The 18,374-nt window shown below is 28.6% G+C and overlaps 4 protein-coding genes across 4 annotated transcripts; 3 read left to right on the top strand and 1 right to left on the bottom strand.

Annotated features, from left to right (window-relative positions):
- Nucleotides 1-1,154: 1,154 nt before the first annotated feature.
- On the top strand, nucleotides 1,155-1,724 carry OCT59_014918 (uncharacterized protein; the record flags this gene model as incomplete). Its single annotated transcript, XM_025324327.1, has 1 exon — nucleotides 1,155-1,724. The coding sequence occupies one exon, from the start codon at nucleotides 1,155-1,157 to the stop codon at nucleotides 1,722-1,724; it is 570 nt and encodes a 189-aa protein (XP_025186875.1).
- A 9,001-nt stretch (nucleotides 1,725-10,725) lies between these two features.
- Nucleotides 10,726-12,804, top strand: OCT59_014917 (uncharacterized protein; the record flags this gene model as incomplete). The annotated part of the gene is made up of 4 exons (XM_025313688.2): nucleotides 10,726-11,134; nucleotides 11,211-11,467; nucleotides 11,584-11,873; nucleotides 11,941-12,804. The coding sequence occupies 4 exons, from the start codon at nucleotides 10,726-10,728 to the stop codon at nucleotides 12,437-12,439; spliced, it is 1,455 nt and encodes a 484-aa protein (XP_025186873.1). The 3' UTR covers nucleotides 12,440-12,804.
- Nucleotides 12,805-14,021: 1,217 nt separating this feature from the next.
- On the bottom strand, nucleotides 14,022-15,943 carry OCT59_014916 (uncharacterized protein; the record flags this gene model as incomplete). Its single annotated transcript, XM_025310051.1, has 5 exons — nucleotides 14,022-14,557; nucleotides 14,630-14,916; nucleotides 14,986-15,359; nucleotides 15,447-15,649; nucleotides 15,781-15,943. The coding sequence occupies 5 exons, from the start codon at nucleotides 15,941-15,943 to the stop codon at nucleotides 14,022-14,024; spliced, it is 1,563 nt and encodes a 520-aa protein (XP_025186872.1).
- A 303-nt stretch (nucleotides 15,944-16,246) lies between these two features.
- On the top strand, nucleotides 16,247-18,257 carry OCT59_014915 (uncharacterized protein). Its single transcript, XM_025313687.2, has 5 exons — nucleotides 16,247-16,424; nucleotides 16,497-16,591; nucleotides 16,680-16,807; nucleotides 16,887-16,962; nucleotides 17,040-18,257. Exons 1-5 carry the CDS (start codon nucleotides 16,322-16,324, stop codon nucleotides 18,039-18,041), a joined length of 1,404 nt encoding a protein of 467 aa, XP_025186871.1. The 5' UTR covers nucleotides 16,247-16,321; the 3' UTR covers nucleotides 18,042-18,257.
- The last annotated feature ends 117 nt before the right edge of the window (nucleotides 18,258-18,374 follow it).

Genomic DNA, 18,374 nt, shown 5'->3' with positions numbered 1-18,374 from the left:
ATTTTTGGCCTAAATTTGGCTAATCTTATATATATATAATATATTTACTGTACGTACTAACCACATTGTAATATTTAGTATAAATTGAAAGAAATTTCTAAGGGTTAAAAAGTGAAATTTTAGAAAAATATTATTAAAAAAATAGTAAATTCTATTTTTTCAATTAGTATTTGGTTTTATAAATAATATAGAAGTCATGATAAAATAATTAATAACTTAATGTCTGAAATTTTATTTGCATATTTTTGCAGGATTTTCAATATCAGATGTCAATTATGCGTACTACTCATATAAAAAGTCTCTGCGTACAGCTCATAGTAAAAAATTTTTTCGCCACCTGACCCCTATATATATATTTCTAGGTCCTGATATTATTATTAATTATATAAGTGATAAAATTACATTTATTACAACTGATAATGCTGCAAGTATGATTAAATTGATTAGATTACTCAAAAATGAATTTAGCAATGTAGAAAGGATTTCATGTGCAATACACTCTTCAATTAGTTATAGGAAAAACATTAACATGTGATGCTAATATTCAAATTTTTATTTTAAGAGTAAAAAGATCAATATTTTTTTTTAATTCACCAAAGCAATTGGAACATTTAATATTTGCTTAAGAACAACTTAATTATACAAAAATATATAAAACTGTTAAAGACGTCCAAACAAGATGGAATTCATCTTTTTATTCTTGGAAAAGGTTATTATTGTTAAAAAATGCTTTGGTCTATTTACCTAATAAATTAAAAGCAGATCAAATTAAAGAAAATACAAAGGATGGTAATAGACTTGAAAGAATAATGTTAAGTGAGAAGAAATGGAGATTTATGGAAGAATTGAATCAATTGATAAGGGGAGTTACACATATCACGTAATATTCATTTTATTATAAACCTTACCCCCCCCCCTGTTAGATTTCATAACCAATCAAATTATAATATTTATAAATCATATGATTTAAATAAGTGTAACGTAAAATTTTAACTACCCCCCTCCCCCCCTATAATAATTACATAATATGTGTAAGCTCCCTAATTATTTTAAAAGAATTTGAAGAAATCATAAGAATATTAGGTGGTTCTAATTATATTACCTTATCATTATTATATCCTTTAGTTTCAAAATTAAAATGCTTTATTGGAGATATGATAGAGAAATATCAAAATAATAAAAATAATAATAACAGTCAAAATTTAGATGAAATTTTATCAAATGATGAAATCCAAGGAGATATACTAGAGGAATTTAAAGAAATACCTGATAGTGAATCTGCAAATACAATTGAAATCAATGAAAATGGGTCAAAAAAAAACTTATATATTTCAAATCCAATTGAAATAAAAGAACCAGTTTTATTATTTTTGAATAGACTCAGCAAGTCATTAGAAAAATATTGGTCAGTCTCTTCTGATGTTGGCTTTCTTACTACTCTATTAGATTTGCACTCCAAAAAATTAATATATTTTGGTCAAACTGAAAAGCAAAGGGCTACTACTTTACTTACAGAAAGATATGAGATATATAATTTGCAAAAAAAAACTTTCATTGGGAAAGATGAAAAAAATGATGAAAATGAAGATATTATGCTTGATTTAGATAAATCCTTAATGGATAGTATCTTTGGCGAGAAAGAAAATAAAGATGATGGTGATGAAAATAAAGTTAAAGAATATTTAAAACTCAAGCTAGTTAGAAATATTAATCCTTTATCTTGATAGAGAAAAAACAAAAAAAGATTCCCATTTTTAAGTAATTTGTCTAAAGAGCTTTTGGAATTTCTGCAACATCAGTTCCGTCAGAAAGATTATTTTCTGATGTAAGAAATTTGATTACAAATAAGCGTAATAGTTTAAAACCAGAAAAAGTAGAAAAATTAATCTTTTTAAAAAGAAATTCCAATTTACTTAATATTATGTAATTACTTTAATTTGTAACATAAAGGAAATAATATAAATATTAAATAAAATAAAGAAATAAAGACATAATTTTACTAAAAAAAAATAAAGTTTGTAATAAAATTATAAAATTTGAATATTGTATGAAATATAAAATTCAGATATCATATATTAATTCAAATATCATGTGAGATTCAAATATCATATGATTAATTCGAATATTATATGATATTTGAATTATATTCAAAATTCTATCTTAAATATTTTCAAATATTCAAAATACAATTTGACTTTCAAACGGAAGCTCTAGATTATAATGTTTTATACAAAGAAAGAAAAAAGATCAATGAAGATGTCACACAAAAATTGATACAAAAAAAGAATGAATAACAGTATGTCAAATCCAAAAAGTACAAATAAGAAGAATGTAAAAAAACGTAAAAAAACACATCAGGAATAAAGCTGTTTTCATTTTTGAGACTTACTAAATTAGTTTTTAATGTTAATTTTGCTCACAAATACTTCTTTTACACAATTCTGTATGTTGTAGAATTGAAATTTACTTTTTATGTCTAATATACGAATTATTAATATACTGTATATTATTTAGTTAAAAAATACACTTCCACAAAATTTCTTTGTTTGATATTTAAATCCAAACATGAATACTACAAGCGCAACTCCTATATCACTGATCACCCTAAAGATCTGCTATGATTGTTGCAAAATATGAATATATTATACTAACACAATTGCTTTGCAATTTACCTTATTCTAACATCCATTTTTCAAGAAAATAAATTCCATTAAGCTGATATAGGGTTCTTTTTTTTCAATCACGATCAGCAATATTCTTGAGTTTTTTGACATTTTTATACCAATTAGTATTATGAAATTCCTTGTATTTCTAATGCAATTTGACATTATCAAAAGAAAACATCAAATTCTAAATCTTTTATAAAAGATGGTTGATATTCAACTATAGATTCAGGGTTCTTTTTCATATAATACTTGAGCAATTAGAATACATCTCTCCTGAAATTTATGATTTTTCTTTGATTATAATTCTTTTTTAAGTTCATCTATATCTTGTTTCAATTTCACAATTCTAGTTCTAAGTTCAGCGTTCTCAGCAACAGTATCTGTCCTATTTTTCTCTAGCTCTTTGATTCTAGCTTTAAACTCAGCTTTTTCAGCATCACGCCTGGTATATTTCTTTCTAATCCAATCTTAATATCAGTTTTATTAGCCTTAATCTAAATATTCTTGGCCTCAAGTTCAATGATATGCTGTTTTAATACTCACTGGTAAAAAAATGATTTATCCTACACATATCTTACACATATTGGGTACTCAAAATGTAGAAAATCATACACAAATAATACACATATCATACACATATCAGGTACTAATATATATATCATACATATATCAGGTACCTGATAGGTATACTATATATATAAGTACCCGATATGTGTATGATATGTGTATTATTTGTGTATGATTTTCTACATTTTGAGTACCCGATATATGTAAGATATGTGTAGGATATGTATAGGATAGACCATTTTTTTACCAGTGACTTTAAGCTTGAATGACATGGTTATTAATATTTTTTATATGTATTTTTTATATAGCAAATGCAAATGTAAAAATGTTTTATTAATACAAGATAAAAAATAAATATAAGATTCGAAATGTAGCCCATGATAATGACATTTATGCTATTATTATACATAAATATTTTTTTGAACGATATTTCTTTTATCCTAATTCTCTTTCTATCCAGATCATCCTTCACATATATCCTATCCAGCATTCCAGCTATTTTTTAATAAACTAACGATCATATCTAAAATCTCTTTCATGTTATTATATAATACTTTGTAAGAGTTAGAACTTGGATTCAGCTTTCTTGGTAAATTTGATCGAATATGCAGTATCATTTGCCTTAGAAATTTTTTCAGGGCTATATAACAGAAAATGCCAGCTTTAACCTATTGTGATGATACTATAGAGCCATTTAAAGGTAATTGAAATCATTATTGCTTTTCTTTCACTTTCTCTTATTCATCTTATATGCATTCTGAAGTTATTTGAAATATTTTATGCAAAACTATGAAAACCTTATACTGTTTATCCTCTATGATACAAATAAGGTCTTTGACTTCCTATCCACGATTTGTATAGTTATATTAATGAATAAATTAACTTAATTATGACTAGAACTGAACATAATCAACCTAGCCCTAGCTTTTTTTGCCAACTATTTCATACTGAAGTTTCATGCTAAAGTTCTTGTTTGTTATATCTATGATGATATAGATAGAAGTGTAAAGAAGTGCTACTATATTCATTATGTATGGCTTCCAAGCTATTTAGCTGTAAAGTTCTATAAAAGCGCAATCTACCCAAAATTTCTTCCATACAACGCCTGAAAATATTATGATTGTCACCTTAAATTTCGTGAGTAGGGTAGAATGAAGTCTATACCATCAAAGTCAAGGCCACATTCTAGTAATACTTCACTCAAACTGAAATAGGTTGAAAACGCACATTTTAGTTTTTCTTTGAAAGCTTGGAACTCTTTTGTATTGTAAAGAATATTAAAATTCTTTTCCTCAAGTTTGAGATTCTACTCTTTTAAAAAAAAGATAAGGTTTTTGTATTCAGTTCTTAACCAAGTAAGAGTTATGTTCAGCTGTTGAGATAGATATAATGCTATTACATATAGTTGTTAGATTCAGACAAAAAAATAGTGTTACATTCCAGAATAAAATAAAATTTATTTCTGTTTAAAAAAGAAAATACTGGGTATTAATATGGGTTTTTATGTTACATAGGTATTGTATTATTACATGTGACCTGTTTCTCATATCATTTGATAAAATAATACTTTATTTATGAAATAAAAAATGTTGCCAGAACTGGCCTATAATACATAAAATTTGCAACTATAGCGCTTTATATGATGTGAATAAAAATACTATTTTTAATGATAATATTTTCTAAACCTATTTTTACTTTCAAACACCTGTTACCAAAGGCAATGACAGTTAGATTTCAGCTATAACATTATGCAAAGCAAATGATTCCTCTTCAAACTTCTCTAGCTCAGAAAATTAATTACTCACCCAGCTTCTTTATATAATTCTCAAGTTTTAATGCTTGTCCTAATGTTATTCTGTATCCTTAAAATCCCATTCAGTTAACTTAAAAAATGAATTACCAGTGATTTCTTTGTCTTCAAGCTTTGTAAAAAAGTTATTGTCAAGTTCTAAGCCTTCTGATTTAGAATCTTTTTACAAATACTTGATAAGTTCTCTCGTTTCATATTTTCTAATTTTGTCAGCTTGAGTAAATTTGAAAGACATCTTGCTTTATTTGCTAAAGTAAACCTCATAGTAAGATAAGTAAATAAAACTCACTCCTATACATACATAATTTAGAATATACATATACCTTATTTTGCATTATTTTACAGGAAAGTTTTTTGCAAAAAGTTGGCTGAACTTCCACATACTCCTACATGCTTTATATTTTACTGGAAAAAGTTAGAAAGATAAAAAGAATGATTAGCATTGTCTTCTGATATTAAAAACTTTATGAAAGCATATGTAAACAGAATCCTCATATCTTTTCACATGGTAATCTAGTGGTGATCTACCCTGCAAAATATATAGTTAGATTTATGCCTGGCAATCTTAAGGGGTGTGCCAGAAATCAGCTGATTTCTCTCAATTAGTAGCCTTAACCTCCACCCCTACCTGATTGAAATCTGATTGGCTAAAAAAATTATTATTATTAAATATTAAATATTGTATATAATAATTAGGGGTGTACCAGAAATCAGCTGATTTCTTTCAATTAGTAGCCTTAATCCCCCACCCGGCCACCTCTACCTGATTGAAATCTGATTGGCTAAAAAAATTATTACTATTAAATATTAAATATTATATATATATAATAATTAGTATTATATAATTATCTTGGCTTCTAGTGATTCAATTTGAACAAACTTTTTTTTGTTTTGTAAAGCTAGATTTATAGAACTAAATGAGTGCTATAAATTAAAAAAAAAGTTTATTAAAATTGGATCGCTAGAAGTCAAGATAATTTTATTATATGGTCCAGTGCAAAAAGATTTGTACATCATTAAAAAAGGATAAGATTTACGCCAAAGAAAAATTTTGTAAAACTAAACATAACGGGCTGAGATTTACATATTTATTAGTAAATAATTTCCCGAATTTGCTGCTAAAATTTTTTTTATTATATGATACTTCCTTCTTCCTTAAAGTAAAGTGGCATACCACTAACAGACAACGAAAAACTAATGATAATAAAGTATGCATAATTATCTTCCAAAGGCTAATTTTACAAAAGAAAGTCATCTGGAGCTTAAATTACGCAAGTAAGTTGCTGAAACACTAATTGTACCAAGAGTACAGTTGGGAGCATTGCATTAGACTGGAATAAGTACAGTGATTGCACATTTACACCACATAAAACACTTTGGATGGCCTAATCCAACTTCAAGCATGGAAAACTGGAAGTCAATATTGTTTTTCAAATGAATTACAAAAACTAGAACTATTGGAGCTGATTTAAATGCACAAAAAAATGGTACCATTTTCTTGCATTAAAATAGCAAAAAAATATGATCATGAAGTTTTTATATGTCACCTATTACTATGAACTACAGCCAAATGAAGGTGTTTAAGCAGTTGTAAAAGGTGAAATTGTAAGATCCTAAATTATTGCCTGTTTGAAATATACTTTTAAATGCATTAAAAAATGAAGTTAACTTAAAGATTATAATAAATTTTAGAAAAAAGTGCTTAAAATACCAAGGCATATTTTAGTATATTTTGAGGCTAACGAAAATGTCCAATTAATTAATAAAGAATCTAATAATTATAGTGAATCCGATGGTGATGCACAATTTGGTGTAATAATAATATTATAATATTTCTGAATATATACTAATAAGATTTATATAAAAAAAATGAAATTTAATTTATTAAAAAATTTTTTATTGACATTTTTTTTGATGTACAAATCTTTTTGCACTGGACCATAATAATTATTATAATATAAATACAAATATCTTGGCTTCTAGTGATTCAATTTGAACAAACTTTTTTTTGTTTTGTAAAGCTAGATTTGTAGAGCTAAATGAGAGCTATAAATTAAAAAAAAAGTTTATTAAAATTGGATTACTAGAAGTCAAGATAATTGCATTATAATATTTATATAAAAATAATTAAATTACTTATATTTATATTTAAATATATAAATGTCATGTTATATATATAGACCTGATCTGAAGCTTGACTCCCCCCACCTCCTTTCAAATCAGCTGATTTCTGGCACACCCTAAAATTATGAGTTCTTTAGCCTTCTATAACATATGCTTTTAACATTAATATTTACTTTTACAGTAGGTTCTGTATTGCGTGTAGACTTTCTTTTACATTTTTTTATGATTGTTTGAAAAAAAAATAAAGAATAAAGGTTAATATGTTTTTTCGAATATATATATGAAAATTAATATATTGCACAAGATCTGACTGATGATCCATTTATTTTTCTATCACACAATCTGTGGCCTAGCAAAAAATCTTTTGAATTGGAAATCACTGCTCTGATTAGTAGTGTATCACCCTACTATAGGGGTCTTGTTAATTCCAGATTAAGAAAGGCAGAAATAAAATTATTATTAAAGAATCCAGATTGTGTCAAAATCTGTACATTGTTAGCCTGTCTAAAATAATTACTAAATGTAGTAATAAAATCAGGTACATTTTTCTTTTTAGCTTGAATAAGCGTTTCTACTATTTTATTAGGATCAAGATCATAATCATAATAACATCCAAATCTTGCAATATACCTTTGACTTTCTGGTGACAATTCTTTATGAAATACTTTTCTAAGATGATTTTTACAGAATTTGATAACATCATTATATCTCTTTATCTTTGAATAATAATCCACTATTGAGTCTTCACCTTAAAGTAATAATTTACACCAGAACTTATCAACCTCATCTGCATTATTTTCTACCTTAATCTCATCTATATTTATATTATTTGGCTATATTTTTTTTTAAAGTTTCTTAGCATTATATAGCAATTCTATTAGGCTCAAAATTTATGAAAATAAAAAGCATCAGATTGTGTAAATGTATGGAGTATTAATGTTGGATTTCTTATACCAGGCAGACTATATACAAATTGTTTAAGTGTTTTCTCCTTCCAATGCCTAATTGCCTTTATTTTCCAATAGATTTTAATTTCGCAAAAAAGATCTTTCCAGTCTTATCACTTTGGTGTGAATTCAGAATTCCCTTTATTATCCCATTCATATCTTGATTTTCTTTGATAAATTCATTGTAACCTTCATCTATCTCGTCATCTGACATTTTGCTAATAGATCAATTATATTTAATAAAAAAAATAAAGTACTGGTTAGCATGCATAGCTTTTTTTTAGTTTTTAGTATATGCGAAAATTATTTTGCTGCACAGATCTATTATATAATTAGCCTATTTTTGTCACACATAACTACATAAGTACATGCATTGTGGCTCAGCAAATTCTTCCAAGCTGGTGAGATTCAATTTCAGAGCCAGAAGATTCTGAATCAGGACAGTAGTAATCTTGACAAATTACATTTAATTGGTTGTTATTAATAGAATGGATTACTGGTGTATAAAGCTCCGAACGGTTCGGGCTAAACCGGGGAACCGATCCGAAACCGGCTCAAAATTCGGTTCGGTTCGGTTCGGGTATTAGAACCGAAAAACCGGCGGTTCGGTTCGGTTTAATCCGATTTTTATAAAAATGCGAAAAATCGAATAGCCGGCCATCTAGTGATCATATAAAGTCGAGCTATATATCATTGGATTCGTCTCGACGAGACGCGTCGAATGGTGGTAAGATCATGTCTCTAGCATCGATAGATCACACGTTAACCCACGCTAAATGATTTATCAATAATTGGAATTAGCAAGCTGTCTATCGATGCTAGAGACGTGATCTTACCACCATTCGACGCGTCTCATCGAGACGAATCCAATGAGTCCTAATTCATATTTGTACGACCATTGGACGATGAATAAATTCATGCATCGGAATTTTTAATTTTTAACGCTCGAAAATTTTAAAAAAATGCGAAACTTGATATTATTCGCCATCCAGTGGTCATACACGAACGAATTTATATTCATTGGATTCGTCTCACTGAGACACGTCGAATGGTGCTAAGATCATGTCTCTAGAACCGATAGATAGCTTGCTAATTCCAATTATTGATAAATCATTTATCGTGGGTTAACGTGTGATCTATCGATGCTAGAGATATGATCTTACCACCATTCGACGCGTCTCGTCGAGACGAATCCAATGATATATAGCTCGACTTTATACGATCACTAGATGGCTGGCTATTCGATTTTTCGCATTTTTATAAAAATCGGATTAAACCGAACCGAACCGCCGGTTTTTCGGTTCGGTTCTTACGGATTTCGGCTCTAATCCGAACCGTCTATAATCCGGACCAAACCGACCCGTTCGGAGCTTTACTGGTGTATATACTGGAAAATAAATTAATATAATATTTTTGAAATTTGAATTCATATTTTAATTATATACTAATAGATATAAGTATATATTACTTTTTACATAATAATTAAATTTCTTAATAAATATAAATTATAATAATACTGTAATAAGAAAATTCAAAGATTCTAAACTTGTTAAAAGCTATTTAAGTATAAGGTTAAAAATATAAATTTTTTTAATTGTGTAAAAGTTAAAATTTCAAAAAAAAAAAAATTGGCTATAATAATAAAAATTATTTTTATAATAAAGAAGTGAAAACCTTATAATGTTTTTAAATTAAAAATATGTACTTTACTTAAACAATAATGCTAATTAATATAAATAATAAAATAAAGTAAAAAAGAGCATTAGTTTAAAAGAAATTGAACCTTAATACTTCTTTATTATATAATTTATTTAATTAATTATCTCGATATTTGGTTAATAAAGAAACGTTAATAAATCACCGCGCGGTGATCATCATTAGCAGCATTACATTTTTACTTCTAATTCTGGTAAGTTCAAAATTTATATAATTGCAAAGTTAATTCGTAATAAAAAAAAAATTATCTAAAACATCACGATTATACCTCAACTGAAAAAGGAAGCATTGAAAGATATTAACGTAATATTTTCGAATTATTAATTTTACTTCATCTATTTTTCATGTAAAATCAAAATCGCTTCCAGAAAAATTATTGTACCGCAAAAATCAATTTCATTTCATGGTTATAGAAAGAATATATGAAGATTAAATTAGAAATTCTTCCAATAAACAAATTCAATTTGATTGGCAGAATTACTAATAAATTTATTATATCAATTACTTTTAAAATAAATTAATATGACGAATAATGAGTCATAGAACGAAAGTTATGTATAAGATCACGTGGAACGGGTGATAGGAAAAATGTTTAAGTGTTGCAAAGTTGACACACAGCCTCTAATTCAGCTGACATCTCACAACAGTCATATGTTAATTATCCTCTTTAGGCCTTAGGCTTATCACATTATCTAAACAATCTAAACAAGAATGAATTTGACAATCAAATCCCATTTTAATAAATAGCCCAAATAACTGGGGTAGTGTTACATTTGAAAAAGGGCTAAGCTTTTAAAGGTTAATTATAAATTCTATGATATAATCAAGGTTCTGACCGTGTGAGTTTCATTCAATTCTTAACTACTTCGTTTTCTCAATTTCTTTATTTTTAATTATGGCCACATATAAACAAAAACTTCCAAGAGTTCAGCACATAGAGCGTGATTCCGAAGAATCGGAACAGGAATGGGTTATGTTTAATGCCTCTAACAAGCCAATTGAACGTAGAGTGGTTAACAATGTTAGTGACGATGACGATTGGCATGTCCTTAGTGATGCAAGTTATGTAGAGGAGGGGAGTATACCTACTTTCGAAAGCAACTCAGAGCTTGCTAGTGGTGGTAGTGACTACGATTCTGAACAATATATTGCCCAAGACGATACTCGATCAGTAGAGTCATTTATCAGGAAAATGCCTTCCCATGACGGAACGGGGAACTTCCTTAATGCCACACTTTCTGATAGACCAAATCATGAATTGTCAACAAATCTTGAAGACTCCAATTTAGAACTGCGTCGCCATAGTAAGCTTTACTTCTTATTTGATTATTTGATGGGTGTTTCATTCAAAGTAATGTTTCTCTCAACTATTGAACCCAGCATCTAATTATTTAGATCAAGATAATGAATCGTCATCTCGTGATATAAATATTCGACATGCGAATTCTCCTAACCCCATGGAAAGAAATTCTCATAAATCTTGGATGGATAAGTTCCGTAATGTTTTCCGAGGAGAGGAGGATGTCACAACTACCGTTTCACAAGAACAAACGACTCGATCATCTCAGCAAGTTTATCATAAATTGGCTGTATCGGCTTCAACTGCAGCTAATTTTGAACTTGGTGACTTAGGAAATGTAAGCATATATTGATCGGCTAATGAGTTTATACATTTCATTATTTACTGCGCATATAGCTTATAAAATTCATACTGATCAATATATGCTTTATGTGTTGTATATTGTTTTTCTAGACAAACCCTATTAAAGCTCTCGCTAATATTGGTAACGAAAATGCTAATTCCACTACATCCACGACAGTTACGACTCATTATGTTGACGCACTTACAAATCAGTCTTCTCAAGCAAATCAATCGGCGTCATCATCCACTGGTGTTGATGGTTCGCGCGCTGAAAAACACGCTTCTATTATAACTAGGTTTAATAGTAGATTAATTATTCAAAAAGATCCAATGGCTATCAATTTTTCACCTACAATTTCCAAGGACATGATAAACGAAATGATAACCGAAAATGTCAATAGGTATATTGATTGTCAAATGAAGGTTTAAACAGAAGCGCATTTATGTACTCATTTTTGTTTTATTTAGTGTCGATCATCAAAAACAACAACAAACCTCTTCGCAGTCGGATAAAAATTCAATTTTATCTACAGTTTGGACAACTTTTCGTCGTTTAACAAACAATATCATTATATCAGATGACACAGATTCAGTTCCCAACGATTTTGCGAATTTAGCATTTACATCATCAAGTCATAATACTGGTTTAGCCTCTATAATTACTGGCGAAAATCATTATGATACATGTTATCTTCCTTTTGGAAATCATTTAACTTTATCTGAACTTTGCCCTCCTTTGCATAGTTATAAAAGTCATAGTCATTATAGTTCACCTTCTACATCATCCTATAATAAAAGGAGAAATTCCATTACTACTTCATCCAATACTGCAAGAATCTTTCTCACTCCCGTTTCAAGTTCAACAAGTTTAAAAAGTTTTACAAGTCGCGCTGGAAGTGATTGTGGATTGGAAAGTGGTAGAGGTATTGGAAGAAGCACAATTTCAGAAGTTCCTCTTGTTGTTTAATTTTTTGTAATAATAGAAATATAATAGAATTATGTTAGTCTGCGTTAATAAGATATGAAACGATAGAGCTATTATATTAACAACATTTTGTTACTTTTGTATTATAGATAAACGTGTTATTTATAAATATTGTAATTAGTTTATAAAGTGTTGAGTGGAAAAAATAATAAGAACGAATTTAAGATTATTATTATAATATTGCCTTTACATAAAAATTTAATATAACTAATATTTAAATATATGTATTGTTTTAATTATAATTTATGTAAGCGAATTATTTTATTCAAGAACTACAAAAATTTGTTATTAATTTAATACTTCAAGTTAATATAATCTTTTTAAATAAATTTTTGGATTGTAGATTCAAATGTTTTTTATTTCTTTCATGATTTGCAAATAAAATCCTTAGTTCAGAAACTTCATAGCAAATGATGATTCAAAAAAAAACCAAGGTGATGAAGAGGATAACAATACAATAGAAGTTTGGATTTACTTCTGAATTCAAAATCAAAGAATGTAAAATTATATTATAAGAAAAATTGAAACATATCGAAATTTACCTAAAATCATTAAGTTATAACTCAAAAAAAAATGGATAAAAATGTGACTGAGTGGAAAAGTAGAAATAAAATTGATTTTATTGATTTTACAAAGTCTTAAAAATTTTTTATGTATAATTCAAACGAAAAATTTGTTCATTTTAAAATATTTAAAGCATCTGGCACACAATCAAATAGCTGGGATTGCAAAATAAATTTTCAAATAAAATATGTGATGTATAATATATTTCATGCGAAATCTACCAAACCTTTAAAATTTATTTCTAATCAACAAACTTTTGGATACAGGCTAATTATAGGAGTTGGATTATGAAAGCAGTTTTACTCAGCGTCATTGGTTATGACATTCATTACTCTCTTAATAAATGCACAATCCAGGCTTCCAATCACATATTACGGGGAAGAAACCTTCAAATCTTTACCAGGGGTTTGAATTTCCATTTTATAATTTTGTCAATGGCTAGCTCATCAAGGAGAGGATATTTAAAATTCTACCTTATACTCTAGCACAATGTCATTTAAAAGTCACATATAGGTCATCCACTTTCTTTACAATCCAGTAATTGAAAAAATTCTTTGATATAGACAGTCATAGCGGAAATAAAAAAAGTTACCAGTAGAATTGTAAAGAGAGGTCATCTCACTGGCGTAATAATTATAAGTTATAAAATTCATGTGATAATAGTAAAGTACCTGTTTGACGGAAAAAAATGTTTATAATTTTTGCAAATTGATGATTATATATATATATTTTAAAATAGAAATAAATAAATGAATTTAAATATAGTAATATGTCAAAATTTATTTGATACAATTCTTTAAATTTAATCCTTTCAAAATTAATTGCAATACTTTATTATTTAATTTTTATATATCTGATGTACATTGAATTATTCTAGCATTATCATTGAATTACTCTAGCTTTATCATTAATTATTCTAATATTATCATTGTATATAGCTAAAAAAAGCAAACTAAAAACTAAAATTATTGTTGTTATTGTTATTCTATAATAATAAAAATTATATTCCTTTTCTTTTTTTCTTATCTCTAACATCTTCATTCATAATTCTATCATGGTTTCTTTTCCCTTTATTTCCAATAATTCTGATGGTTTGTTGCCCTTCTATCTTTTGTCTTTCATGTTCCTCTCTCTGTTTAATTCTTTCAGGTTTTTCTTTTCTGATCTTTCTTTTCCTTTTCATCTTACAATTATAACAATGACATTCTCCATCACTACCTTCTGTCTCACTCTGAGTTTCACTCACTTCCAATTCATAATCATCAACAAACGAACTACTGCTAGAACTAGATGAAGAACTGCTGCTACTACTAGTACTACTTTCAAAGAATGCAGGAACTGTATCTAAAAGTTTGATTTTATTCGCGAGAACTATATAGAATTCCTTGTCATGTCTCTTGCCTCCAACATTAGATAATTTAGTAAGTTTAGTTAAGAGTTTTTGTGCAAGTTTTGGACGTGCATTCCTTGTACGCAACCAAACGTGCTCAATTGAAGTTGGCGAACAAAAATTCTGAGTGACAGCTATCGTAAAATCTATTTCATAAATGAAGTAAATTAGTATTGAGAAGTATCCTACACTAAAAAAATTAATATAACCAAACTTACCTAGATTCATGACCACGTGATGCCATCCTCCTGGTACAAACATTGTTTCACCGGGTTTTTGCAACACCTGAATCATTCCAAATTTTTCAGCATAACTCTCCTCTTGGCCGTTACCTTTAACTAAAATAGGAAATACATGAGTAAACCATGACACAGCCTCGTGATCTAAACCTTGCATTTTTGGATCAATTATTTTACGAGGAGTTGAAGGTGGGAAAAGACACCATCTCTTATGTCCAACTAATAAAGTATTCCAAGCAGAAGTACCCAATGGATCAAAATGCATCCTGAGAAAAAAAGGAAACAATTTGTGTAAATATTTCAAATATTTGAAAAATAGGACAAATTATATTTACCCAGTACCACTTCTTTCACCGCCAAGAACGAACCAACGATAGGGTGGGCGTTTTTCACCCGTAAAACGAAAAAGATCATCGTCGAAATATTTGGGAGGTTTATAATCTCTCAACAAGCATGGACGACGATACTGTTTCTTTGGTACTTCGAAAGGTTTGTCTTGGATCTTAGAGGGTTCGTCTTTTTTTGCAACCGATTGCGATGACCTTTTCAGCTTACCAAAAGAAGAATCAAAAATATATAAAGGACTATCGTCCCTAATAGCTTCATTTTCTAAATAATGTAAGTAATATTTGAATTGCATTCGAACAGGATTCCCATTATCATCTTCACCGACTTTAAATCTGTAAGCTTCAAATTTTTTAAGAAGTGTCTTTTAAAAAAAAGCATTAACTATATAGTTCAATAATTATCCAGGGAAATAGGTTTCTTATAAATAGGAAAGAATTTCAGTTCTAACCTCCCTATTCCACTTAACCTCTGCTGGCCAGCCTTTTGTACATCCAGTAATGACAACTGGTAAACCGGGAGCTTCATATTTCTCAATAAATTCTTCTCGAGAAACTTTTGATTCTTCAATCCGAGGAACTTTGTCCGCGAATGGTGGTATCCAATAGTTATTTTTAGCGTAACCATGTTTTGACCATTCGAAAATGTCCAATTCTGTGGTTGTATAACAAAAAAACTTTAGTATTCCTTTACATAATTTCTGTTTTTATGCATAAAATTTGGTATTTATAAAAAATAATATTGGTTGCTAACAAAGTCAATGATCTAGTTTCATGATGACAGACCTGACCGAGCCCTAACTTTTGCGTTTTTTATTTTGCGTTCATACTTTTCGAAATCTATACTGACTAGTTCGGCTACGCTTTTCACTTTTGGTTGATTCTGTTTAGTACCATTAGTTTGATTCTCCGTTTGTTCAGAGCTACAAGAATAAGTAGAAGGGGGCATATTAAAATTTTTTAAGACCTTAAAACGGTGAAAAGCGAAAAATACTAGAACTGATCAAAAAAAAAAAAGAGATCAATTAAATTATATAATTTTTTTTGTAACACCGTGCTAATCCATAACCAAACACAAACCCCGCATTGCATTTTATTATCAAAAAGTATATTGTAACCAAAATTGCGAAATTTAACCAATCATATGTTTTAACCGTTTTAACCAACCATTGACAACCAAATTCCGAAGTTTATCATATGATCATGTGAACCGAATGTGAACATGTGAAATTCGAGACTTTGCGAGAATTTCGCTTTACTTGTTGATTTTTCAAATACGTAGCTTATATTACCAAACTTAAATATTAGATCAATATTTAATTACATAATGGCTTCGCTTCCATCACTTCCAGAAGAGTTGAAATTTATTAATCCATTCCTTCAACGAGCTCAAGAGACGCGAAAAAGAGAGCCCGTAATATCTTATTACTGTAAGACGAATATCATTGAATATAATGCATATAGTTTGCGTTATAATTTAATATTATTTTTATATTTTCTAGGTAATTTTCTTGCTGCAAAACTTGCCCTTGATAAGGGAACAAAGAGTAAAGAGAGCAAACTGTTTCTTGCCAAATTATTAGATATACTCGAACAAGTAAATAAAAAAAAAATTTGATTTTTTAAGACTTTTATTTAATATATAATAATTTAATCGTTTGATTTTGTTTTAAAATGATTATTAGGAAAAAAAAGAATTAGCAGATAATGAAGCTATTACAAATGAAATGGCTGGTGAAGCATATATAGAAAATTTTTCACTAAAGGTTTTTACAATTGCAGATAATGAAGATAGAGCTGGCAAAGCCACAAGGTTCATATTGTAATAAAAAAAAATTGTTTAATTTTAAAAAAAATTTTATCTCTAATATGTTGAAATTACGTATATATAGAAATACAGCAAAAACTTTCTTAGCAGCAGCATCATACATGGATTTGCTTAGAATATTTGGAAATATCAATAAAGAGGTAGATATTTAATTTTTATTTTAAACGGAATTATTTTGATATAATTAATTGTTTATGATTTTATTTGATTTATATAGTTTGAAGATAAGATAATATATGCAAAATGGAAGGCGGTTGATATAACAAAAGCATTGAAAGAAGGTCGAACACCTGTGCCTGGGCCTCCTGGAGGCGAACAAGATGAGCAAAATCCAGAATTTGATGAAAATAATTTAAGCATTCCTGGTATTGACCAATTTTCTCCTGCTCAAACGACACCAAATCCAACAGTATTGCCGACAGGTCCTCCTCCCACTTCAAATAACGATGCAATTGATACATTTCCAATATTTCCATCAGCATCAACTCCTAATAATTCTGTCCCAGATGTCCAAGATTTGGTTTCTTCATTTGATCAAATTGATATTGGAAAACAAGTAGCACCACCTCTTCCACCAAAAGTAAATGACTATGGTGGAAATAATAATTTTGATAATCAGTTTAGTCAGAATCCACCAGCACCAAATTTCTCACCTTCACCTAACACTAATTTTTATGATGTACATCAAAACTATCAGCAACCCTCTCCACCACAACCTCCTTCTACTTTACCACATACAGGATTCACAAATGATTACACGCAACCTCAACATTATCAACCAAATCCATCACCGCAATCACCTCATAATTCATTCCTTCCTCCTCCTCAACCATCAACTCAAAATTACATTCAACCGGTTAAACCTCCATCACATCAACAACCTCCACAACAACCTCTACAACAACAACCTCCACATCAACAACTTCCACATCAACAACCTCCACATCAACAACTTCCACATCAACAACTTCCACATCAACAACCTCCACATCAACAACCTTCACGTCAACTACCTTCTTACCAACAATCTTCATTTTCAACACCTGCAAATTGTAGCATGAATTCTTATTCTCGACCAGTTGAAATCGATTCACATACAGTAGATGCAGTTCAGAAATTTTGTAAATTTGCAAGTAGTGCATTGGATTACAATGATGTTAAAACATCTGTTGATTATTTGAATAAGGCACTCGAAAAATTGAAACCATATGACCGATAACACTGTTATGTTATATAATTACGTTAGAATTTAATACTTGTAGTATACAATACATGTAAACAACGGATATATATGACGAATGTTTTATTATTATTTTTGTGTAAAATGTTGTGTAAATGAACGATTTTTAATACAACAAGAGGAAAAAATTGTATATCTAATATATCTAATCTATCTAGAAATAAAGATATTTTTATAATCTATTTTATATATATATATTTTCTAACCGTACAATTAAACCGTACAATTAAACCGTGTATATAACCGTACAATTAATCGTACAATTAACCGTGTATATAAACCGTACAATTAAATTACAATTAACCGTGCAAT

Source organism: Rhizophagus irregularis, chromosome 22, assembly GCF_026210795.1.
Source record: "Rhizophagus irregularis chromosome 22, complete sequence".
NCBI classification, from domain to species: Eukaryota; Fungi; Glomeromycota; class Glomeromycetes; order Glomerales; family Glomeraceae; genus Rhizophagus; species Rhizophagus irregularis.
This window is presented reverse-complemented; position numbering and strand designations above follow the sequence as displayed.